General features: G+C 41.2%; 1 protein-coding gene across 1 annotated transcript; it reads right to left on the bottom strand.

The window, feature by feature from the left end:
* Positions 1-647: 647 nt before the first annotated feature.
* On the bottom strand, positions 648-18503 carry atoh8 (atonal bHLH transcription factor 8). The gene is made up of 4 exons (XM_078788362.1): positions 17015-18503; positions 16712-16867; positions 11598-11789; positions 648-1152 (listed from the first exon to the last, which is right to left on the bottom strand). Exons 1-4 carry the CDS (start codon positions 17567-17569, stop codon positions 1126-1128), a joined length of 930 nt encoding a protein of 309 aa, XP_078644488.1. The 5' UTR covers positions 17570-18503; the 3' UTR covers positions 648-1125.
* Positions 18504-25729: the final 7226 nt, after the last annotated feature.

Below are 25729 nucleotides of genomic sequence, written 5' to 3' on the forward strand. Positions count from 1 at the left end.
ACAGCTACTTCCCCCTGGCCATCAGACTGCTGAATGCCAAATAAGCTCTACCCGCCCTCACGCAATACTTCAATAATTTAAAATATTTAAATTATTTGTGCAATTTACAGTTTACGCTGTATATTATGTTGTTTATATTTGATGTCATCTATTTATTCTCTTTATCATTATTTATTATCATTTATCTTCTTTAGTCTCTGGTGTAATAGCGGAGCCAGGCAACAACATTTCATTGGCAATTTCACTGCTGTGTTTTTGTGCAATGACAATAAAGGAAGTCTATCTATTCTGTCTGTCCATCCGTTTCGTCCTCCTCTCTCTCCCCCAATGAGGATTTGAACAGTTTGATATATAAATTATGTCAATATAAAATATGAAAATACTTTATCTTGGCTAGTGCCTCTCAAAGTCTACACAGTGTAATAGGGCTGCAGCGAATATTACATAATATTTTTTTTCCCTGCTTTAAGGAATGGCTTACGTCACCAAGGTGCATACGTCACCAAGGTGCATACGTCACCAAGGTGCATATGTCACAAAAGGACAAAGAAGGAAGCCCACCCCACCCCCACTGACATCATTTAGTTGTACAAGAATGAAAGGCAAAAGAAACAATAAATATTTATTTAGTTCATTTATTTATTTATTTAATATTTAGTGTTTTCATATACTGTATTGAAAAATACTGACATTGTTGTATATTTTTTGAAAGTTCACATTTATTTTTTAATTTGTATCAGCAAGCCAACAAGTATGCTAGTGTGACAAAATCCAAATATTACAAGTGTATAAACTGTATTGTAAATGTATTGTAAATGTATTGTATATGTAAACATTGGGCTACCTTGTTTAAAGAGAAAATGTCCAGTATTCCAATATGTTTGAAGTCATTTTCCACAGAAAAAAACTTATCATAACACGCATAACACATGCTAGCTACACACACAAGTTATATCAACTACTAAATATTAGACATCTGAAAAAACTGGATTCATTGTGGTTATACCTTCATCTATTGCATTTGGACGATACAAATTATTTTTCTTTTGACTGAAAACTTCAAACACTACAACAGCAATGTGATGCTTCCAATGGAGGAGCAAAACTTCTGGTCCTTTCCAAACGTCATTCATCCTCTGGCATCCTTCCAACCTGTTCAAAGAAAAGCAAAGTAATAGGAATACATTCATGTTTTCATTGTACAAATTGTGTTTATGCACCAAACAGCAGTTCAGAATACACACACTTTTTGGAGTCCCCTGGGGTTGTATTCCCTTAGGGCAGGGGTGCTCATTAAGTCGATTGCGATCTACCGGTTGATCGCAGAGGTGGTACTGGTCGATCGCTGGTCGATCGCGGCGTGACATTAAAAAAATATCATCCTAGCATCAATGCCGTCACTTAATTGATATACAGGGCAGCCATTCAGATGACAACTGAATGTTGCCCTTCGGGTGACCAATCAAATCAAACAACGTCTCTAAGTGCAGCAGAACTTACGATGTCAGCCTATCATCCATCCCCGTCACTTGATTGACATACAGGACAACTAGTCAGATGACAACTGAATTTTGACCTTTGGTCACCGCTCATGCGTAAACAACGATGCAAAGTGCTAAACTAGTCGGCGAATTGGGTCAGATTTGCCCTCGCTAAAGTTTATGGTCACTAAAATGAGTGAAGGAGCTGGACCAAGTAAAAAGGCAAAAACATATCACTTCCATACGGAATGGGAGGTGGACTTTTTTTTCACAATGTCTTTTTCGAAGTGCGTTACATGAAGATCATTAAGTCCAAATACCGTTCCACCATGACTGATGAACATTTGAAAGTGTGCTTGAGGCTGGCTATCAGCAGCTACTGTCCGGACTATGCATCCCTGGCTGATTCAATTCAGTGCAAGTCATCAAAGTAAACTCAGGTAATTACAAAAAATGTTAATAGTTAATTATGTGTGTTTTGCAATATTGGCTCATTTGGTTATGTAAGGTACATCAACATGCATTGTACGTACAAATAATCCTCAATACATTTGAAAATAAATAGAAGTTTAGCATTTTTGTAGTGGGTAGATCATTTTGACTCGGTCATTTTAAAAGTAGCTCGCATGCTGAAAAAGTGTGAGCACCCCTGCCTTAGGGGATTCTCTTGTGCTCCTGGGGGACTTACATTGGCACGCGACAGTGACACCTGGAAAGGCATGATTGAGATGAACGGCCCCTGAGCTAAACCAAAGCGGTGTTTTACTGCACGGATTGTCGATAAACACAATGTTCAAGCATGAATGTGTCCACATGTGACCTCGGCCATATGGAAGGGACATTCGGGTGAAGAGAGAGGCAGTGGTTAGTTGGCTCTGATGGTGGGGGAGGATGCCAGTAAGACCTGGCAGACCCAAACGTATTATGAGAGTCTGCTAGGAACAACTGGCAGAGTGCCCTGTCAGAAGGACTCCCACCTCTGCGAGAGCTTCAACCATGTTCTGATGGAGATGGCAGACATTGAGTCCGAATGGGCCATGTGCCTCAATTGTTGAGGCGGGTGATGAACACAACAATATAGAAGGCCTAAAAGCATTCCAAGTTCTTTGATGTAAGGACTTTAGTGATTTTGGTTATTATCAAGAAAGCCACGTAAATGGCTCTTAAATTACACTCTTAAAGCTATGTGTGCTGTCATATTTGTAGAGACAATTTTACCTTTAGCTGTAGCAGGCATTAAAATGAACAAACAAACTCAAAATCACCAGCTTAATCTTCATAAGTGCAATGCCATCTTTCGTTTTATCTTCTGTAAACTCTGCAAATACACTTAAATCACAGGGACAATGTTGCACAATCACGCCACATGGGGCGTTGCACGGTAGTTAGTTACAGTGACGGGCGATATTGATTTCCTTTACCAAATCTATACTGATACTGTACAGAAAATATTGCTGGTGAATTTTTACAAGTTGAATATTTACAACATAGCTACAACATACAGTGAAGAAAATAAGTATTTGAACACCCTGCTATTTTGCTATTTCTCCCACTTAGAAATCATGGAGGGGTCTGAAATTTTCATCGTAGGTGCATGTCCACTGTGAGAGAGATAAACTAAAAAGAAAAATCCAGAAATCACAATGCATGATTTTTTAACAATTTATTTGTGTGATACAGCTGCAAATAAGTATTTGAACACCTGTGTATCATCTAGAATTCTGACCCTGAAAGACCTGTTAGTCTGCCCATTAGAAGTCCACCTGCACTCCATGTATCATCCTGAATCAGATGCACCTGTTTGAGGTCGTTAGCTGCATAAAGACACCTGTCCACCCCATACAATCAGTAAGACTTTAACTTGTAACATGGCGAAGACCAAAGAGCTGTCCAAAGACACCAGAGACAAAATTGTACACCTCCACAAGGCTGGAAAGGGCTACGGAGCAATTACCAAGCAGCTTGGTGAAAAAAGGTCCACTGTTGGAGCTATCATTAGAAAATGGAAGAAGCTAAACATGACGGTCAATCTCAATCGGAGTGGAGCCCCATGCAAGATATCACCTCGTGGGGTCTCAATGATTCTAAGAAAGGTGAGGAATCAGCCCAGAACTACACGACAGGACTTGGTCAATGACCTGAAAAGAGCTGGGACCACCGTTTCCAAGGTTACTGTAGGTAATACACTAAGACGTCATGATGTGAAATCATGCATGGCACGAAAGGTTCCCCTGCTTAAACCAGCACATGTCAAGGCCCGTCTTAAGTTTGCATATGACCATTTGGATGATACAGAGGAGTCATGGGAGAAAGTTTTATGGTCAGATGAGACCAAAATAGAACTTTTTGGTCATAATTCCAATAAGCGTGTTTGGAGGAAGAAGAATGAAGAGTACAATCCGAAGAACACCATCCCTACTGTGAAGCATGGGGGTGGTAGCATCATGCTTTGGGGGTGTTTTTCTGCACATGGGACAGGACGAGTGCACTGCATTAAAGAGAGGATGACTGGGGCCGTGTATTGTGAGATTTTGGGGAACAACCTCCTTCCCTCTGTCAGAGCATTGAAGATGGGTCGTGGCTGGGTCTTCCAACACGACAACGACCCGAAGCACACAGCCAGGAAAACCAAGGAGTGGCTCCGTAAGAAGCATATCAAGGTTCTAGCATGGCCCAGCCAGTCTCCAGACCTGAACCCAATCGAAAATCTTTGGAGGGAGCTCAAACTCCGTGTTTCTCAGCGACAGCCCAGAAACCTGACTGATCTAGAGAAGATCTGTGTGGAGGAGTGGGCCAAGATCCCTCCTGCAGTGTGTGCAAACCTGGTGAAAAACTACAGGAAACGTTTGACCTCTGTAATAGCAAACAAAGGCTACTGTACCAAATATTAACATTCATTTTCTCAGGTGTTCAAATACTTATTAGCAGCTGTATCACACAAATAAATTGTTAAAAAATCATGCATTGTGATTTCTGGATTTTTCTTTTTAGTTTATCTCTCTCACAGTGGACATGCACCTACGATGAAAATTTCAGACCCCTCCATGATTTCTAAGTGGGAGAAATAGCAAAATAGCAGGGTGTTCAAATACTTATTTTCTTCACTGTAGCTATGCTGAGAAGAAAGAATACAAAACATCAGCACAATATATTTAGATTATAATATAGCATAAATATATTTATTTAAAACTCTGAAGTATACTGAACTTTTGTTAGTGTCATTAATCCATTCCTGAATGTCTGACTAACCAAAACAAATGCTAACATTTTGCTGAAGATAAATTAATTGATTTTAATTCAAGAAATAAAAAACAGGAAGATGGCGCCCATGTTGGGTCCTGCTTGATTGTGGGAACACACATCAACGATCCATCTTCAATGGAAATAAAAGTAAGCTCACAATAACCTATTACCTGAAAATGTCATACATTTTCCACACCTTTGCTCATTAAAAAAATACCTTTCTACAAGAAATACCTTTCTATAAGAGAGGAGCAATATGACCTCAAGGGAAAACTAAACTTTTGTACATTTGTATGCGAGAACAACGCTAAAAACCCAGGGCATTTCAGTATATGGAATCAAATTTTGGAACGGATTAAGTAAGGAACAATGTTGATGTTGATGCAAAATACAGAGAAACATTGACACTGGATCTATCGCGAAGCTTCCCTGGCTGCTGGAAGCATTCCATAAGATTGAAATGCCTGTTGTAGGCTCACACAAGCTCCATGCGACAATGTAGTGGCCAGAATGCTACATATAACTTGTATTTCAATATTTTTTTTTACAAGTATTAGGACATATTCAACCAGAAAACAGCAATTAATTAAGTAATTTTAGAAGTAAAAACTACAAAAAACCTTTAAAAAAATACAAAAAAAACCCTTAAAAATACAGTGAAAGTTTAAGTGTAACAGTACTAACTGCCTTACCCATGCTGCTATGTGCTGCATGTTCTATATCGCTTCCAAATACCGATATCACCCAATTTTTATGCTTTAGTGCGTGCAAGCCTCACATCTAAGAGACCAGAGTTCAATTCCACCCTCGCCCATCTCTGTGTGGAGTTTGCATGTTATCCCCTTGCATGCGTGGGTTTTCTCCGGGTTCTCCGGTTTCCTCCCACATTCCAAAAAAACATGCTAGGTTAATTGGCGACTCCAAATTGTCCATAGGACAATGTGGGTGGGAATGGTTGTTTGTCTATATGTGCTCTGTGATTGGCTGGCCACCAGTCCAGGGTGTCCCTGCCTCTTGCCGGAAGACAGCTGGGCTATCCCACATCGCGGGGGTGCTGGAGCCTATGCTCGGATCCTTGTGAGGATAAGCGGTAGAAAATGAATGAATGAAATATTTTGGATCGTATTGTTCTAAACAAACCAATAATCCTTGAATTATATCAGCAATCACAAATCATGATACAAATCAAATGGTTATTAAAATGAATCTTTACACCCCAAATGTGAAGTGAAAAGTATGCTTTACCACTGCGTCGGATGCTTGATGCTGATGAGTGTTTTTTTTTTTTCAATGCCCACTGTAGCTACAATTTAATTGCATTTTCTTTTTTGTCTTTGTTTCATGCTGGCTGACACCCCCTACCCCATTTTGTGCTGTCCCTCCAGCAGCTGCTGCTGTCTGACAAACTGATGATGTATTTTCCCGTTCTTGTTTCAAAGTATGCTGAAGCAGATGGCTTGGAGAGGCAGTGGGGGAATGTGTCGGAGAGGCTCCTGGGGACTGTGCCAAGTGTGTGCACTTTATATGTGTGTGTGTGTGGGGGGGGGGGGGGTTCAGTTCGCGTGCCTTTTCACTGCCCTCTGCCCTTCATGGCGCCAGCTCCACTTCCCCTCCACTCTAAACATCTGGTGTCTGGGACTTTGAGAACACACACATGCATATACACACACACACACTGGCATGCACGAACAAAGAGGGAGAGTCTGCTATAAGAGAAAAAGTCCTCAGAGTTTCCATCTAAAGGAGTTTCATTCTGTAAGTGAGTGCAAGAGTTTAATTTTGTACTGTGATTACTATTGGATAAAAATGGAAGTAAAATCCAGCTATAGTTCAAAAATATGTACTTCAAACAATGTTTTTGAAAATGTGCTTATCGCTCCCTTGCTCACAGGGCATTAACGGTAGGTTCAGTGGGTTCGGTAGGTCTGCATAAAAATGAAAATGGATATTGTGCCTGGAGATGATTGATCGTAAAGGTAGCATGTACAGTGAAAATAAGGTATAGATAAAAGGCTGGAACCTTGGGGTATGCCAGAGAGGGGGGCGGTTTTGGAAAAAAATACTGAAAACTACTGAAAAACTCCTGTTCGTGAGATATGATATAAACCATTTGACCCACGTAGACCAACACAGTGTTCAAGACGGGATATGAGGACTGAGTTGGCGCATAGTATAAACATCTAAAATTTTAAATAAATAATACTCTGGGGTGATGGCTATTTTGGAGATGATGTTTGATAAGTATTTGATTTTTGCTTCCTTCACAGTTTTGTGGAAAGTGGCAAGACTGTCCCTTAACATGCCCAGTGATATAAGAAGTCAATCCTTCTTCCGATTGCGCTCAGCCTGCCAACATTGTCGTCTCAAGGCACTAGTGGTTTCATTCAACCATGGTTCAGGTGTGAATCTGGTGGTTTTGTCCTTAAATGGTGCCACAGAGTCCACGATCTGGGAACATGTGGAGCAGAAAGAGGAGACAAATGTGTACGCTTAGGTCAAAAGTGTGTGGGCTTAGGTGTGTGCCTCAGAAGGCTGCAGCAAAGTTATTGGCTGTTGTGGAGGTGATAACCCGGCAGTGGGAGGAGGTAACAGGTTTGGCTGCAGGTGAAGGGGCAAGGGCCCTAAAATCCGAATTCCAAAAGAGAATTAAACCACATGGATGTTAAAGCCATCACATACTATCAATATACAGTGCATCCGGAAAGTATTCACAGCGCTTCACTTTTTCTACATTTTGTCATGTTACAGCCTCATTCCAAACTGAATTAAATTAATCTCTTACCTCAAAATTCTACACAAAAAATACTCCATTATGACAATGTGAAAAAAGTTTTTTTTGACATGTTTTGAATTTATTAAAAATAGAAAACAAAAAAATCACATTTACATAAGTATTCACAGCCTTTGCCATGAAGCTCAAAATTGAGCTCAGGTGCATCTTTTGTCCTCTGATCATCCTTGAGATCTTTCTACAGCTTAATTGGAGTCCACCTGCACTAAATTCAGTTGATTGGACATGATTTGGAAATATAATAACTGCCTATATAAGGTCCCACAGTTGACTGTGCATGTCAGAGCACAAACACCAAGCATGAAGTCAAAAGAACTGTCTGTAGACCTGCGAGACAGGATTGTCTTGAGGCACAAATCTGGGGAAGGATACAGAAAAAATTCTGCTGCTTTGAAGGTCCCAATGAGCACAGTGGCCTCCATTATTCATAAATGGAAGACGTTTGGAACCACCAGGACTCTTCCTAGAGCTGGCCGGCCTTCTAAACTGAGCGATCGGGGAAGAAGGGCCTTAGTCAGGGAGGTGACCAAGGCCCCGATGGTCACTCTGTCAGAGCTCCAGCGTTCCTCTGTGGAGAGAGGAGAGCCTTCCAGAAGGACAACCATCTCTGCAGCAATCCACCAATCAGGCCTGTATGGTAGAGTGGCCAGACGAAAGCCATCAGACCAGAGAATTTTGTTTCTCATGGTCTGAGAGTCATTCAGGTGCTTTTTGGCAAATTCCAGACGGGCTGCCATGTTCCTTTTACTAAGGAGTGGCTTTCGTCTGGCCACTCTACCATACAGGCCTGATTGGTGGATTGCTGCAGAGATGGTTGTCCTTCTGGAAGGCTCTCCTCTCTCCACAGAGAAACGCTGGAGCTCTGACAGAGTGACCATCGGGGCCTTGGTCACCTCCCTGACTAAGGCCCTTCTTCCTCGATCGCTCAGTTTAGAAGGCCGGCCAGCTCTAGGAAGAGTCCTGGTGGTTCCAAACGTCTTCCATTTACAAATAATGGAGGCCACTGTGCTCATTGGGACCTTCAAAGCAGCAGAAATGTTTCTGTATCCTTCCCCAGATTTGTGCCTCAAGACAATCCTGTCTCGCAGGTCTACAGACAGTTCTTTTGACTTCATGCTTGGTGTTTGTGCTCTGACATTCAGTCAACTGTGGGACCTTATATAGACAGTTATTATATTTCCAAATCATGTCCAATCAACTGAATTTACTGCAGGTGGACTCCAATTAAGCTGTAGAAAGATCTCAAGGATGATCAGTGGAAAAAAGATGCACCTGAGCTCAATTTTGAGCTTCATGGCAAAGGCTGTGAATACTTATGTAAATGTCATTTTTTTGTTTTCTATTTGTAATAAATTCAAAAAAAGTAAAAAAAAAAACTTTTTCACATTGTCATAATGGAGTATTTTGTGTAGAATTTTGAGGTAAGAGATTAATTTAATACAATTTGGAATGAGGCTGTAACATGACAAAATGTACAAAAAGTGAAGCGCTGTGAATACTTTCCGGATGCACTGTATGATCAAACTTTAACATGATTTCTGCCAAAAACTCAGAGAAGTGGGTGTTAAACCACAGCACATAAAATGGGACTGGACAGTGCGAATACAAAACACTGACGCTCAAAGATAGGTATAGGCTTTGGTGGAAAGTCCTAAAGCCTAAAGCCTGCTCTTAGACAGTAGCAATACCGCTGCCCCTCAGGGCAGATCGTGCCGTGTTGAGGAAAAAATAGGTTGTTGTCACCTGGGCAAAGTCATGTTTCAGGAAAAGCAAATCCAATTTGTTCAAGTGGATAAAATCATTAAGGATAAATGTCTTATTATTCAGTGATCTGGTGTTAAAGAGAGCCACATGAAGCGGGCTCCAGTCATCCTGCAGAGGAGCAGAGCGAACCACCGGGCGCAGACAGCATTGAGCGTGTTGTCTGGAGATCGCCACTGGCCAGCAGAGTGGAAGTATGAAGCTTAGCCGCCAGTAGCTGTAACCAACGGTCGCAGCAGACCAATATTGTTGCTCCGAGGAGGGGATGTTAGAGCCAGTCATTATTGATTTTTGAAAAATGGTGATAGAGCGAGGGAGCGATAATTGAACCATGTTTGACAAAAGATGAAGCAAATTTTTGACACAATCACAAAAATAAAAATACAAAAATAAAAATAGAACAGTCACATGTTAATTTGAAGTTCCATGCTCATTGAACAGCTCAAATGTGCTCATTGTTATTGTCCTTATGTGTGAATGGCTGTTGACTATCAGGCACAGCAAACCAAAGTATTCTGAAATGGACTATTTCAGTACCAAAATATTTCAATAATAAGAGCTCCCATTATTGGAAGACTGAAGTGGTGTTTCTAGTGTTTCTAGTCTTATTATCAGACAAAAACACACTAAGAGGTTGTGGCTCCAGGAGGAGGTACATGATGGAGGAAGAATGAGTCAGCAGGATGGTTGGAATGCTGCAACCTGGGCAGTAAGTGAAGAGGCACTAGAGCAAAGTTCAAATGGACCAAAGTTTTGAAAGAAAGGCCCCAGTGTTTTAAAGGGGACCTATTATGCTTTTTCCACTTTTCTAACCTGTAAATGTAGTTAGAATGTTGTATTCTTGTGTGAAACGATTTTCAGATAATGAGGTTTGCGTATTTGTAAGTGAGTCCTAAAAGACATTTGGGATGGTTCAAAACACTTGGTTTTTATTGTTAGAATAAAATGTAAATACAATTATTATAGTATTAGTTATCACCCTTATATCCGTTTGCTCAGACAATAGAAAGAGAGTTTTGAGTGTTTTGAAGCAGGAACATTCTGTGACCCTGACCAGCTACTCCCAGCACCACTAATCTTGGAGGTGCCTGGGAGCGTCCGCAGTGACCTTGAAGATGTTCCTGTTCATCATGCAAAAATGTGCCAAGATAAGAACACATGCACAAATAGTAATTACTCTCACATACACACACACATACACACACATAGACGAACAAGTACAGCTTGTGCAACTGCTTGCTTCCCCCCTCCCCTTGCACGACCATGTATTAGGGACCTCCTAAAGAAAATAAAAAGAGGAGCATGAACTGCATATTCAGAGTGGAGCGGCATGTCACTGGGTATGTTGTTTCATTCTCCTCACTGTGAGAAAACTTTGAATTTTGTTGTCTGTCTCTTCTGTAATTAAGTGTTTTTACAAGAGTCACAGGAGTTTGAACCTGACAGTGGTAAAACCTTTCCTATAAAACCCATCACAGAGGGGCAAATTTCCTTATATATAAACTCTCTTGCTGTTCATCAACTCCTATAAAGTTGGCAGCACAAACCAGAAGTCTTTATATGCACTTGGCAGTGGGCGAAATGCAGTTTATTATCAGTTCTTATACCGTTTTTTAACTCCTGAACCGTTAGCAGCACAAACCGGATTTAATATCCACATCCTATATCCATATTGTTCCAAACTAATCAGACCCAAGGGATCACTGTTACCCATGTAACATTCCACAAACAAAGAATCCCACACATTGGTGACTCCGTCTTGTGGCATTATTCATGTGCTGCATGAGTCTGTGTTGTGTTGTCTTTATTACAACACCTTCCTGTTTGTTACTCTCAACTGGAATCCAGAAACGAACCCTAACCCTAACCCTAACGAAAGCGCTGTTGACCATCATCAGCAATAACTAACGAACAAAGTTAAACCACAAGTCTCTGCTTTTCTTTTGATCACGGATGCAATATAATTCTCTGGTTAGCATATAATAATGGTGCTTATAATATAATGGTGCTTGGGTCAAACTGTGTATTTTATTGTATTTTTTAAAATCACACAACGTCCTTGTTTGCGTCCTATTAGCTTGCTAATACAGCAGTGATACCATAGCTCACAGTATGATTTCACGTCTGGCTGCCCTGTTCCCACAAGAAGGTTTTTCTCTTAAATGAGAAATAGCATCACTTCTGCGAGAACTCATGTCACAACACGACAATATGATATATGACAATATGACATCAACTGGAGGTGGAACGGTCTGTGTTTAACATTTTGTTATTTTGCAATGCAACACAGACTTTCAAACACTCGAGAAAAGCACCCTTACCTTCCTCTTCTTGCTTCTCCCCTCAGCTTGCAGGGTACGAGTGCATTGTTCCACACACTGAGAGAAGCTTTGACTACTGTGGTCCGAACTGTAGTCCAACTCTGCCAACTGAGCTAAGGACAGGATGTAGTTGCAAGCTATCCGCAAGATGGCTAACTTCGATAGCTTCTGCCCATATGAATAGCAAGGTACCTAGAAGAATGAAGAATGACATGATCATGCAGTATTTCTTTGCAAAACGCTGAACAAGTTACGGTAAAAAACATCACATCACACACAGGGAAAAGATACACCTCCACACAGAGATGTCAAACAGAAATTCATTGAGGCAAATGTTTAATAATAATCATTTCTGAATGTTCCTAAATGGGCTTTTTTACTCACATTTAGAACATTTAGAAATTAAAACCAGTATCATAAATAAACAAATCTTATTTTGAGCTGACACAAATAAACAACAACATGTTTGTGTCAGTGTGAAAGGTCTCACACACTCACATTTTGTATTTGCTGGACGTTTGTGGATGAGTTTAATAGCTAATATGCTAATAATAAAGAAAATACAAAAATATGCTTGCTGACTGCATTGTTTTAAATAATGGCCCATAGTTCTGAAATTGATATCCTTTTACAAAAAATTTGATGTAATTATCATTGTTGTTATACATAAAATTTATTTGTTGTATATTTGTAATATGAGGTTTCCAGCTCATATTTCCATCTATTGTGATCCCCAGAAATGTATTTTCCTTCACCCTTTCAATGTCTACACTGTGTATTTGTATTTGCTGGTGCGTGCATGATTTTAGTTTTACTTAGGTTCAAGGACAATTTATTATCATCAAACCATCTTTTTACCATTTCTTCTCTGACCTTTCTAATGATTTCGTCTGTACTCCCTCCAGAACAAAAAGCAGTGGGATCATCCGCAAATAATACCAGCTTTAAGTCTTTCGTGACTTTGGAGATATCATTGATATGTACAAGTTGAACAGTTTTGGTCCCAGTATTGACCCCTGGGGAACACGTAATATATATACACGTAATATATGAACTTGCAGATGTGTATTCTCCTAGCTTTACGTATTGCTTTCTGTCAGCTAAGTAGCTTTTGACCCAGTTCAGAACTAATCCTCTTATTCCATGCCTTTCTAATTTAGTTATTAGGATGTCATGATTGATTGTATCAAAGGCTTTTGTCAGATCCATGAATACTGTGGCTGCACACTTCCTATGATCTGTAGCGTTAGTGATTTCCTCCGTAATTTTGATCAGTGGCATGGAGGTAGAAATGTTAGCTCTGTATCCATACTGACTTTCTGATAGTAATTTGTTCGCATTAATAAATTTATCCAGTCTATTGTTGAATAGCTTCTCAATAATCCCTTCTTCTAGTTTGGAACCAATATTGACAAAGTAGTTATTAACTTTTCAACTGTCTCATCCATATCATCATTATAGGTGTTTACCACCATGAAATAATTAGGGTAGTCTGTCTTCTTATTACTTTTCCTGATAATACTATTTAGAATGCCCCAGGTTGCTCAAATATTGTTTTTGTGCTTTTCTAGTAGTTTGCTGTAATATTCCTTCTTACACGCTCTTGGGATTGTAGTCAACTTATTGACTTATATGTTCTTTCTGATTCTTTAGTCTGTTGAACAATGAAATTCCTGTATAGTGTGTTCTTCTTCTTGCAAGCAATAGTAAGTCCTTTTGTCATCCATGGCTGGCTGTTTTTCTTCTGCTTCTTTGACTTTTCTCTCCAGGGACAGTTGTTATTGTACAGCTTCATAAACGTATGTAGAAAGTGTGCGTATGATTCATCCACGTCTTTGGCACTGTACACACACTCCCATTTTTGTTCTTCTTGAAAGCGTTGACTCTGTCCTCTGAACGTAGTCTTCGGACAGTCTTTGTAGCCTCCATTGGTGTGTTGTTGTAATGATGGTTATAAATTGTGAACACTGGAAGATGATCACTGTTGTCTTTGATTAGCAGGCCACTAGTGGTTTTGTTATCAAAGTCGTGAATTGGTGAATATATTGTCAATTAGAGTGGCACAATGGTCTGTTATTCTACTTGGTCTGGTGATTTTGGGAAACAAACCTAAGCTGTAGATTGTATCTATAAAATCGTCAATTACCTTGTTCTTGTGTTCTTGTTCATATGTCTCCACATATGAAAATTTTTTTTGATTGTTATTTGAAAAGGTTGTTTTGATCCAATCTTCAAACATTTCTATCCTTGAGTGTGGCGTTCTGTATAAACAACTTATGTACACGTTTTTGCTTTGTTCTTTACAGATTTCAATTGTTATGTTATTGTTATGTTATTGTTTTGTTATTTATGTTATTTATGTTATTTCAATACGTTATTCTAGGATATTGTCAATAGCAACTGACATATTCTTTACCAATTTGTAATGTAATTGTTTGTCCACATACAGGGTGACTCCTCCACCCCTTGTGTTGTTCCTGTTGATGCAGGTCATCTCATAACCTTCCAACTCAAAGTCTGTGCCTTTATCCTCGTTCAGTCAGGTTTCCGATATTGCAATTACTTTGAAAGGGTCCTTGAATACGTTCAAATATTGTTTGATGTTATCATAGTTTGCGTACATGCTTCTGCAGTTTATATGTCTGATTGACAACTTGTCACCAATATATAAATTGTTGTCGTATTGCTATTCTGTATAATAACAACAGTCAATTCTCATGTGTGAAAAAAAAATTGTGTCCGGATGTATGTCCTTTTCCAATTCCAACTGTTTGTGATTTGTAGAGCCAAATGTGTCCAATTGCAGCTCTTCGTGTGTCATAATGTTGATGTTTAAACCGTTTTCCATTTTCAACTTAAAATTGTTCCAGAGCCGCGATATTTTTGACAACGAGCACACTGGCTTCCAGTCCTGGAAATTTTGCAGTTGGCACTCCAAATAGCTTTGAATCTTTCCTTGCTTTCTCAGGTCATGTGCTTTCTTCACGATTTCAGCATTACGTTTGGTCAGGTGGTCATTCATGTAGACATTTGTACCTTTCAGCTTCTTTCCTTGTTTTAGTACAGCGGTCTTGGATTTCCTGTTAGTGAACTTGATGATGACGACCAGTGTGGTTCTGTTCCTGCCATACAGTGGGATGCAAGTGTTGATGGATTCAATGTCAACATCTACCTCTTTAGATGTTAAGAAATCCACTACTTGTTGCTCCGTTGAGGCGACGTCCATTTCGTCTGCTTCCTCGCTGTTCCCTGACTGGCCTGGCATAAGACCTGGGTTTGATCTTCAGCCCTGTCACTATTATGTTGTTCATCCTAGTATTCTGATCCATGTCGTCGATTGTATTTTTCAGCTCCTGAATGACAAAATAGACTTTCTACTCATTATTTTTTTTGATGTTGGTATCGCTCCCTTGTAATTTTTTATATGCGTCTTTCAAATCTATCATCTTTTTCATGTGGGTTTGAACGTGCTCATCCATCTTCTGTTCCGATTTTTCCAACTTCAGAGTCACCTTTTGCAGTTCATCACCGTTTTTTCTTAATTTCTTATCCATGTGATCCACCAAGTAATCCACCTTATTTAGCAGCTTCGATAGGATCTCTCGTATGCTACTCTCCATTAGCGGCTGCGGCATCAGGGGGAGATCGCTTCCAGTGGGAATCGGCGGCAGATCTTTGAAGACTTTCTCCGTGTCTATAATTGTGTCCAGAGTGCTTCGGCCCGAGCTACATGAGCTCCCAGGTACACTTCGATTCAAGGTACTTGGGCTGAGAGGTTCACTATTTTGTCCACGGGGTGAACCCTTCCCCTTGGATCTCCGCATAGTTGCGGTTGCTAAGCGACGCCTTGTCAACACCGACCGTTGTTAGCTTGCTTTCACGACTGTCTTCGAAATTTAGTGTCCGTTGTTATAGCGAATATAGTCTCTCACCACTCGATGTTACAGCCCTGAATGTCCCCACGATGGTTCCGAGATGTTATGGAAGTTATGGAGGCTAAAAGCTGCCACCAGCTAGCTAGCCACCAGCTTGCTAGCTAGCCTTGTAATGGCTGTCGACTCCTAACAGCTTGTTGATGTGGGGAGTTCAGACCTCCCTTGTCCAGAATTAAGACAGAGTTCTCAGCAGAGTAATTCGAGGTGCTGACATGAGTAATGGTCAGGAATGTTCCCAACAAAAACTTTAAAAAAACGTAAAAACTCTGGCAGCGAAGCCAGAGCTCATGCCACCCATGTACGTCCTTGTCAACAGGAAGTGACGCTCAAACAATAAATCCTCAAGGTGTAATTACAACCCTCCAACAAGTGGAAAAATGCATACTACCTCAAGTTTTGAAATAAAATATGAAAGGGATGCATTGACTTTTCTAGCCACTAGGGTTGGGCAATATTTTGTATGTTTATCATTACTTCCAATGATAAGAAAATGATATACTGGTATAAATGATATAAACGTAAACAAGCCAAGGTACGCCACGGCGGACTTTGATACATAAGATGAATGAAATGCTGAGGAGAAGTAGTTTGTAGGGTATTTTGTAAGTATTTACTCGGTGGGCCGTTCAGTAAACCGCCTCCTACTGAACTAAACAGGTTGAAATGGTGATAAGCACCGGCGGTACCTCTGAGACTGAATGGAAGCTAGTGGGGTTAGCTTCATTTAGCATGCTTGTGTGGTTGCATGCGTGACTCACTTGAATGTAAGGTGTGTTTCACAATGTGGGAGAGAATTCTCGTGCAGAATTCTCGTCCCCAACTCATCGTACACACATTCTCAACACACGGAGGACAATCGCCATTTGCCGTCTAACTGTGTAAATAAGAGACTCATAAAAAATATCTACATATGTTGTTGGAATTGCATGGGTGACTACATCTTCCTTAAACACAAGCATTACAGTTTGTTGAAGATTGAGTTGCAATGTGTGCAGAGGCTGACATCCCATAGGAAAGTTAAATACATGCTTTACAATTTGAGACAAGTGTATTTCATCATATGGGTTAAGGTCCTGCTAAATTTAAAGATCCCAAAAATGATATATGCTAGGTCCATATTGCCCAACACTACTACCTACTGACAGGAGGTTTGAGTATTTTGTGTGCTCTCAGTCTGACCTGTTTCCTCAGGGCCTCAAATGCAGCACTGATGGTGTGGACGCGTGTTCTCTCACGGGCGTTAGCTAAGAGCCTCCTGGTCTGCTGGATGGCTTTGACCTCTGGAAGACGACTCGCTCCATCCATTGTGATTCCAACTTGCTTTGCTGAAGAGTCCTACCAGAGGGTCACATCAAAATGGAAAGATGAGCTGGAAAGATCTTAGCTGTCTGTGTTTCTGTGTGCATGCGATCGCTGATTATTCATAAACTGAAAAAGAGCTGATTCACGCTAACAATTTAGCAAGACTGCCAAAATGGTTACCTTAGGTGAGCGGACGTGATGCTCTGCAATGTGTTCATGGGAGGTACACGAGAGAGGCAAAGTTGTCGTTTGGCCCGGCAGTGATGTCACTGAGTCCACAGAGGTGGGCTGCTTGGGTGAAAGGCTGTGACTGGGCAAGCTAGAGCGGGGGCCCAGTTTGAGTCTGTTGGACAGGGGCTGAGAGATTGCTGTAGGCCAGTGGACAATCTCTGGGTGAGAGAATGGAGACGTGGCTAACTGAGACAGTTTGGAAGTTACAGCACTCCCGATCCTCATGTCTATGGCACGGCTCTGTGGTGGCACAGCCTCATGGGATACCAGAAGGTGTCTGTGGAGTGGAGCCAAACTGCTGACATTACAAGCGTCCTTCAGCATGTCGCCTTCCGGTGGATCCACCGTGTAGGTTTTCATCCCTTCAGTTTCAGAGCTACTGAAAAGCTTCTTAGGTTCACGAGACTTTCTCTTGAACTTCTTGTGAGAACTTTGCATGGAGATAAGCACAGCGTCTTTGCTGGATTGAATCCAGTTATTAGTAAGTGGATGAGGGTCCTTCATTTTTCAAGCAATGACCATAATGACTTAGAGACTTTGGTGAAATCAAGTCAATATAGCAAACATGTCACAGTGTAGAAAGTGTATTGGCAGATACAACTTCACACAATACACACAACTGAACTTAAAAAAAAAATCAGCGGCAAACTGAAAGACAAGACCCTGCTTTGCAATGTCATGCACGTTACTTGAACTCGAGCAGGAGCTTTTGTGTGGCTCCACTCAGTCTGCATAGCAGCATCCCGAATAAGCCAAAGCTGAGGAACATCTGCCATTCCATAAGAGTGCTCAACTCTCTACTCTCCCAACGCTTATTTTTCTTGTTGCTTTTGCTAGCTTTTGTTGCTTTGTGTGAGAGCGCTCAAATCCACAACATAAAACTCAAGCTCCAGTCGATCTGTCCGAGTGGCTCCAGCCAGTCTGCATAGCAGCACTGTGAATAACCCACACTGTTGTACACTACACTACAGACTGCACCACACAACTGCAACTGCTGAAAATGACTTGCACGAAAACTTCAATCTCTTCATTAAAACTGCTACGATATTCAAAAACTTGCAAACAAAACAAAAGCATTAAAACTGTCGCAAATGATGCAGAGCTCAGACGGCAGAGACGTGAACTTAGCTGGAAATAATGGTGTCCGCCACAGCAGCACGACCCAAACCACGGAATAACATCACAACGTCTTCATAGCTGCAAAAACGCCTTCATAGCTGCCTGCTGTCAATCCGCTCACGTAGAAAACGTCCAGCCAGGGTCGCCGGGAGCCGCTGCGTGGAGGCAAGTTGAAGCTGTGGCGTCTGACTGGCTGGCCACCGCCCCCCACCACTCACACGCGCGCACGCGCTCTCTCTTATGTTTTTATATTTTTTGAGTTGGACTTTGGTTAGCTTTGATTACGTCACGTGTCATACACGTCAATCTAAAAGTAGCTTCTTCACAAGTACTAACTACTAAGTACTTGGAAGTACTTACTTACACTGGTAATGTAGTGCAAGTAGTTAGTACACTTATGTACTTGTAACTACATACTTGTAACATGCAACTAATGTAGTGCAAGTAGTTATATGTGTACTTAGGACATGCACTACATTACCAGAGCATATACAGTAGCTATGTAGCTGTATATGCTACATACTACAGTATATACTACTACATATACAATATACACAAGAATTCTGGGCCCCATGAAACCACATTTCCAGACTCGAGAACCATAACTGATCCTACAGAGCTTTACATAACTCCACATCTGAAGTTTTACAAATGTCTTGCGTTTTAATATTATTTATTGTTCATGAGTTGTCCATGCAACAGTCTGCATAAACTGTAGTATGCAATTCACTATTTGATGCAAGAGAACATAGCAAATATGCGCAAGTCTCACTGTAATTTTACTGGAATTGCCAACAAGCAAATAAAGTTAAAATAAATCCCTCTATGAAAACTTGTTTCTGTCACTAATATATATGTAGTATATATATATATATATATATAACAATATCATATTATATATTATTAATATATATACACTATCGCTCAAAAGTTGGGCTCACTTGCAAATGCCTTTGTTTTCCAAAGAAAAACACATTTTCACGTATTTCACAAACAATTTTTTCCATTTCACAAACAATTAATATTAATTAGATGATTTTAAAGGATCTACATTTTTGCAGGATTACTATCAACAACTGTCAATCGTCTGCATCAATCTCCTGGTATGGCTGCTAATCAAAGTTAATCATTTTATAAGGCTAATATATATATATATATATATATATATATATATATATATATATATGTGTGTGTGTGTGTGTGTGTGTGTGTGTATAGGGGGTTGCTTAGAAGTACCGCTCAAAAGTTTGGGATCACTTGTACATTTTTTTGGCCAGTCTGAGATATGGCTTTTTCTTGGCAATCCTGCCATGAAGTCCAGCATCCTGAAGTAACCGCTTCACTGTTGATATTGACACTGGTGTTTGACGGGTACTATTTAGTGCAGCTGTCAGGTGACGACCTTTGAAGCGTCTTTCATATACATACATACATACATACATATACATACATACATATATACATACACACACACATATATATATATACACATACATACACACATATATGTATACATATATGTACATACATACATACACATACATACATACATACATACATACAGTACATACATACATACAGTATGTCACTGTACATACATACATACGTACATACACATATATACATATACATACATACATACACATATATACATATACATACATACACATATATACATATACATACATACATACACATATATACATATACATACATACATACACATATATACATACACACACATATATATACACACACACACATATATACACACACACACACACACACACACACACACACACACACATATATACGTATATATATATACACATACATATATATATATATATATACACACACAAATACAGGCTGCAGTGCACACTTGTAATATGTATGTGTGTGTATATAGTATATATATATATATATATATATATATATATATATATATATATATATATATATATATATATATATATATATATATATATATATATATATATATATATATATATATATATATATATATATATATATATATATATATATATGTGCACTGCATGTCACGGTCGGTCGTGAGAGCTCTAAAATCAAAGCCCAGACAGGGAACATGGAGAACCCACCTGGGAACCCACACAGAGCGTGACAGTACACCCCTCTCAAGGACGGATCCCAGACGTCCAAGACAGTTCCAAGTCAAAGAGGGATGGGTGGTGGGAGGACCAGAGGTGGGTCGCCGACGGGACCCTTCTCGGGGTCGGCCGGGGCGGCAGGCCCGGCAGAGGCAGCAAGACCCCTCCGGGGGGTGCCCCCGACTATGCGTTAGGCATCCTCAGGGGGGCGGGCGCCCTGGGTGTAGAACCTGGGCTCCAGCAGGGAATCGAGGAGAAGCAGGCGGCGTCCGGGCCTGACGCGGCGACGGTGAAGCAGGCGGCGTCCAGGCCTGACGCGGCGACCCCTGGGGCTGCGTGGCTTGGGCACTGGAGGAATCCGGGACACCTCGCCGCTTGGCACAAAATACTCCATTATGACAATGTGAAAAAAGTTTTTTTGACATGTTTTGAATTTATTAAAAATAGAAAACAAAAAAATCACATTTACATAAGTATTCACAGCCTTTGCCATGAAGCTCAAAATTGAGCTCAGGTGCATCTTTTTCCACTGATCATCCTTGAGATCTTTCTACAGCTTAATTGGGGTCCACCTGCAGTAAATTCAGTTGATTGGACATGATTTGGAAATATAATAACTGTCTATATAAGGTCCCACAGTTGACTGTGCATGTCAGAGCACAAACACCAAGCATGAAGTCAAAAGAACTGTCTGTAGACCTGCGAGACAGGATTGTCTTGAGGCACAAATCTGGGGAAGGATACAGAAAAATTTCTGCTGCTTTGAAGGTCCCAATGAGCACAGTGGCCTCCATTATTCGTAAATGGAAGACGTTTGGAACCACCAGGACTCTTCCTAGAGCTGGCCGGCCTTCTAAACTGAGCGATCGAGGAAGAAGGGCCTTAGTCAGGGAGGTGACCAAGGCCCCGATGGTCACTCTGTCAGAGCTCCAGCGTTCCTCTGTGGAGAGAGGAGAGCCTTCCAGAAGGACAACCATCTCTGCAGCAATCCACCAATCAGGCCTGTATGGTAGAGTGGCCAGACGAAAGCCACTCCTTAGTAAAAGGAACATGGCAGCCCGTCTGGAATTTGCCAAAAAGCACCTGAATGACTCTCAGACCATGAGAAACAAAATTCTCTGGTCTGATGAGACAAAGATTGAACTCTTTGGTGTGAATGCCAGGCGCCATGTTTGGAGGAAACCAGACACTGCTCATCACCAGGCCATTACCATCCCTACAGTGAAGCATGGTGGTGGCAGCATCATGCTGTGGGGATGTTTTTCAGCAGCACGAACTGGCAGACTAGTCAGGATAGAAGGAAAAATGAATGCAGCAATATATAGAGATATCCTGGATGAAAACCTGCTCCAGAGCGCTCTTGACCTCAGTAGACTGGTCATGTACCTTGACCATATAGACAGTAGACATTAGCACACAGCCAAGATCTCAAAAGATTGGCTTCAGAACCACTCCGTGAATGTCCTGGAGTGGCCCAGCCAGAGTCCAGACTTGAATCCGATCGAACATCTCTGGAGAGATCTGAAAATGGCTGTGCACAGACGTCTCCCATCCAACCTGATGGAGCTTGAGACTTATTGCAAAGAAGAATGGGCAAAACTGCCTAAAGATAGGTGTGCTAAACTTGTGGGATCATATTCAAAAAGACTTGAGGCTGTAATTGCTGCCAAAGGTGGATCAACAAAGTATTAAGCAAAGGCTGTGAATACTTAGTATGTAATTGTGATTTTTTTGTTTTCTATTTTAAATAAATTCAAAACATGTAAAAAAAAAAACCTTTTTCACATCATGTCATAATGGAGTATTTTGTGTAGAATTTTGAGGTAAGAGATTAATTTAATTCAGTTTGGAATGAGGCTGTAACATTGCTAAATGTAGAAAAAGTGAAGCGCTGTGAATACTTTCCGGATGCACTGTATAGCATAGAGTAGTCAAATCTGCCCAACGCATTGCCGGAGCCCCACTTCCTGCCATCAAGGACATCTACAGGAAGCGTTGTCTCAGGAGAGCATCACAAATTGCCAAAGACTCACACCACCCAGCACACAGACTGTTTGCCCTCCTACCCTCAGGGAGGCGCTACAGGAGTTTACGGACAAGAACCACCAGATTCAGGAACAGCTTTTTCCCAACAGCTGTCTCCCTGTTGAACTCTGCCCCCCTTTGCCCACCCCTTCCACTACTTACATCCCCCCGCTGATCTATGCCCTCCCCCACCACTTCATTGCACTATTGTACTATTGCACTATTGTACATACTACTATCTGTTGATTCATTGATCATACTGTTTATAATTTATATAATCTGCAATAACCATACTCTACTCTAGTCACTTCACTGCAATACTGTACATATTACTGTTATTATATATTGTCATATCCATACTGTTTATAATCTGTATAATCTACAATAGCCATATTATAGTCATTTATATCCCTGTACATATCCTCACTGTATTATAGTCATAGCCTGTATATTTTTTATTTACATAGATCTGTCAATACTTACTACTAATGTACTTATAAAAATTGCACTTCTGGTTGGATGCTAACTGCATTTTGTTGCCCTGTACAAGTGACATGAGCAATAACAATAAAGTTGAATCTAATCTAATCTAATCTAATAGCAAATGTGATCAGGGAGACAAGTAGGAGAGTACTTAGCGTGTCATCTGGAAAGAAAGCAGACAAAGCCACTTGGTGGTGGAATGAGGAGATGCAGGAGTGTATACAGCAAAAAAGGTTAGCTAAGAAGGTTGGCAAAGCAGAGAGACAGAGATGGGAAGGACATGGAGCAATTTAGGGTGGTCAAGGATAGGAATGTGATGGGAAGATGGAAAGACTACTTTAAAGAGTTGATGAATGAGGAAAAGAGAAGGAAGAGTACAAGAAGTGTCTGCTGTGGACCAGGAAGTAGCAAAGATTGGTAAAGAGGAAGTGAGAAGAGCATTGAAAAGGATGAAGAGTGGGAAGGTCCAGATGGCATACCTGTGGCGGCATGGAAGTGTCTATGAGAGGTAGCAGTAGAGTTCCTGACTGGGTTGTTCAATAGGATCTTAGGTGGTGAGAAGATGCCTCAGGAATGGAGAAGTGTGTTGGTGCCCATTTTTAAGAACAAGGGTGATGTGCAGAGCTGTGGCAACTACAGACGTATAAAGCCAATGAGCCATACAATGAAGTTATTCATGCCAAAAAGAGTACTACAGATGCAGTATTTGCTTTTAGAATGTTAGAGAAGTACATAGAAGGTCAGAGGGAGCTGCATTGTGTCTTTGTAGATCTGGAGAAAGCCTATGACAGGGTGCTGAGAGAGTAACTGTGGTATTGTATGAGGAAGTCTGGAGTGACAGAGAAGTAAGTCCAAGTGGTGCAGGACATGCATGAGGACTGTAAGACAGTGGTAAGATGTGCTGTAAGTGTGACAGGCTCAAGGTGGAGGTGGGACTGCATCAGGGATCAGCTCTGAGCCCCTTCTTGTTTGCTATGGTGATGGACAGGCTGACAGATGAGGTTAGACAAGAATCTCCATGGACTATGATGTTTGCGGGTGACATTGTGATTTCTAGTGAGAGAATGGAACAGGTGGAAGAGATGCTAGAAGAGTGGAGGTTTGCCCTGGAAAGGAGAGGAATGAAGATTAGCCGCAGCAAGACAGAGTATATGTATGTGAATGAGAGGGACCCACGTGGAAGAGTGAGGTTACAGGGAGAAGAGATACAGAAGGTGGACAATTTTAAGTACTTGGGGCCAACAGTCCACAACAATGGAGATTGTGAAAAGGAGGTGAAGAAGTGTGTGCAGGCAGGGTGGAACGGGTGGAGAAAAGTGTCAGGCGTGATGTGTAACAGAAGAGTTTCAGCTAAAATGAAAGGAAAGGTATCCAAAACTGTGGTGAGACCAACCATGTTGTTTGGTCGAGAGACAGTGCCACTGAGGAGAAGACAGGAAGCAGAACTGGAGGTAGCAAAGATGAGGACGGATAGGATCAACAAGTACATCAGAGGGACATTAAATGTTAGAGACCTTGGATATAAAGTCAGAGGGGCCAGACTGAAATGGTTCAGACATATCCAGAAGAGAGAAAGAGTATTTAAGGTGGCCAGTTGTAAGTGTTCTTCTGTAGGTCAGAGATTAAAACTAAAATCTCATAAGCAGAGGTGAAGTATGGTGAGAACAGTCACACTCAACCCACAGACCAGTTCCAATAATTCAGCTAATATGGGAGAGTCATGCAGAAGAAGCACATGCCACAAACGGAGTCACTTGAGGTATGCTAAAGCACATTTGGACAAGCCAGCTTAATTTTGGAATAAGGTGCTGTGGACTGATGAAACCAAAATGGAGTTATTTGGACATAACATAGGGTGTTATGCATGGCGGATGAAGAACACAGCAAGACAAACACTTACTACCCCCGGTAACATTTTTTGGTGGTTCTATCATGCTGTGGGGCTTTAGGGCCAGTTCTGTTGTAAAGGTATAATAGTTTGAATCATTCTTTATTTTACCTGTTCTAACAACAGAATACAACAAATAGATCTGCTGTGTGCACGTGTAACGGATGCCAACTAGTAGGGTTATGATAGTATCATCTTGGTGAAACTACCTACCACTACCTGACGCCACAAACAGCTGTGGTGAGCTCACATCCACAGCAAATTATGAGTCTGCCACAGTCAAATTTGGAGAGAATTTGGGGGGCGTCAAAGTAGTTCAAATGAGAAAAGGTGGAGTTGATCGAGTAGTCTTACTAATATTGGATATTGCAAGTATCACATCAACCATTATGAAATGTTTCGAGAGGGTGGTTAAGGACCATATCACCTCCATACTCCCCCCATCACTCGACCCTTTCCAATTCGCGTACCAGCCAAACCGCTCCACTGAAGACGCCATCTCCACTGCTCTCCACCTGAGCCTGGAGCACCTGGAGAAGAAAAACACCCATGTACGGATGCTGTTCCTAGACTTCAGCTCAGCATTCAACACGATCATCCCCCAGGACCTGGTACGCAAGTTGGAGCCACTGGGCCTCAAGACCTCCCTGTGCAACTGGCTGCTTGACTTCCTCACAGATAGAACCCAGTATGTCAGAGTGGGCAACAACACATCCAGTGTCATCTCCCTGAACACCGGCTCACCCCAGGGATGTGTTCTGAGCCCCCTGTTGTTTACCGTAATGACCCAAGACTGTCGCCCCAAGTACAGCAGCAACCATATCCTGAAGTACGCGGACGACACGACAGTTGTGGGCCTCATTCAGGACAACAACGAACTGGCTTACAGGGAGGAAGTGCGACACCTTGTGGATTGGTGCAAGGCGAACAACCTGATCCTGAATGTTGACAAAACAAAGGGCATCATCGTCAACTTCAGGAGATCCAGACCCAGGCACACTCCACTCTGCATCAACGACA

Source organism: Doryrhamphus excisus, linkage group LG22 (assembly GCF_037039965.1).
Source record: "Doryrhamphus excisus strain RoL-2023G ecotype Guam linkage group LG22, RoL_Dexc_Guam_v1.1, whole genome shotgun sequence".
NCBI lineage: Eukaryota > Metazoa > Chordata > Actinopteri > Syngnathiformes > Syngnathidae > Doryrhamphus > Doryrhamphus excisus.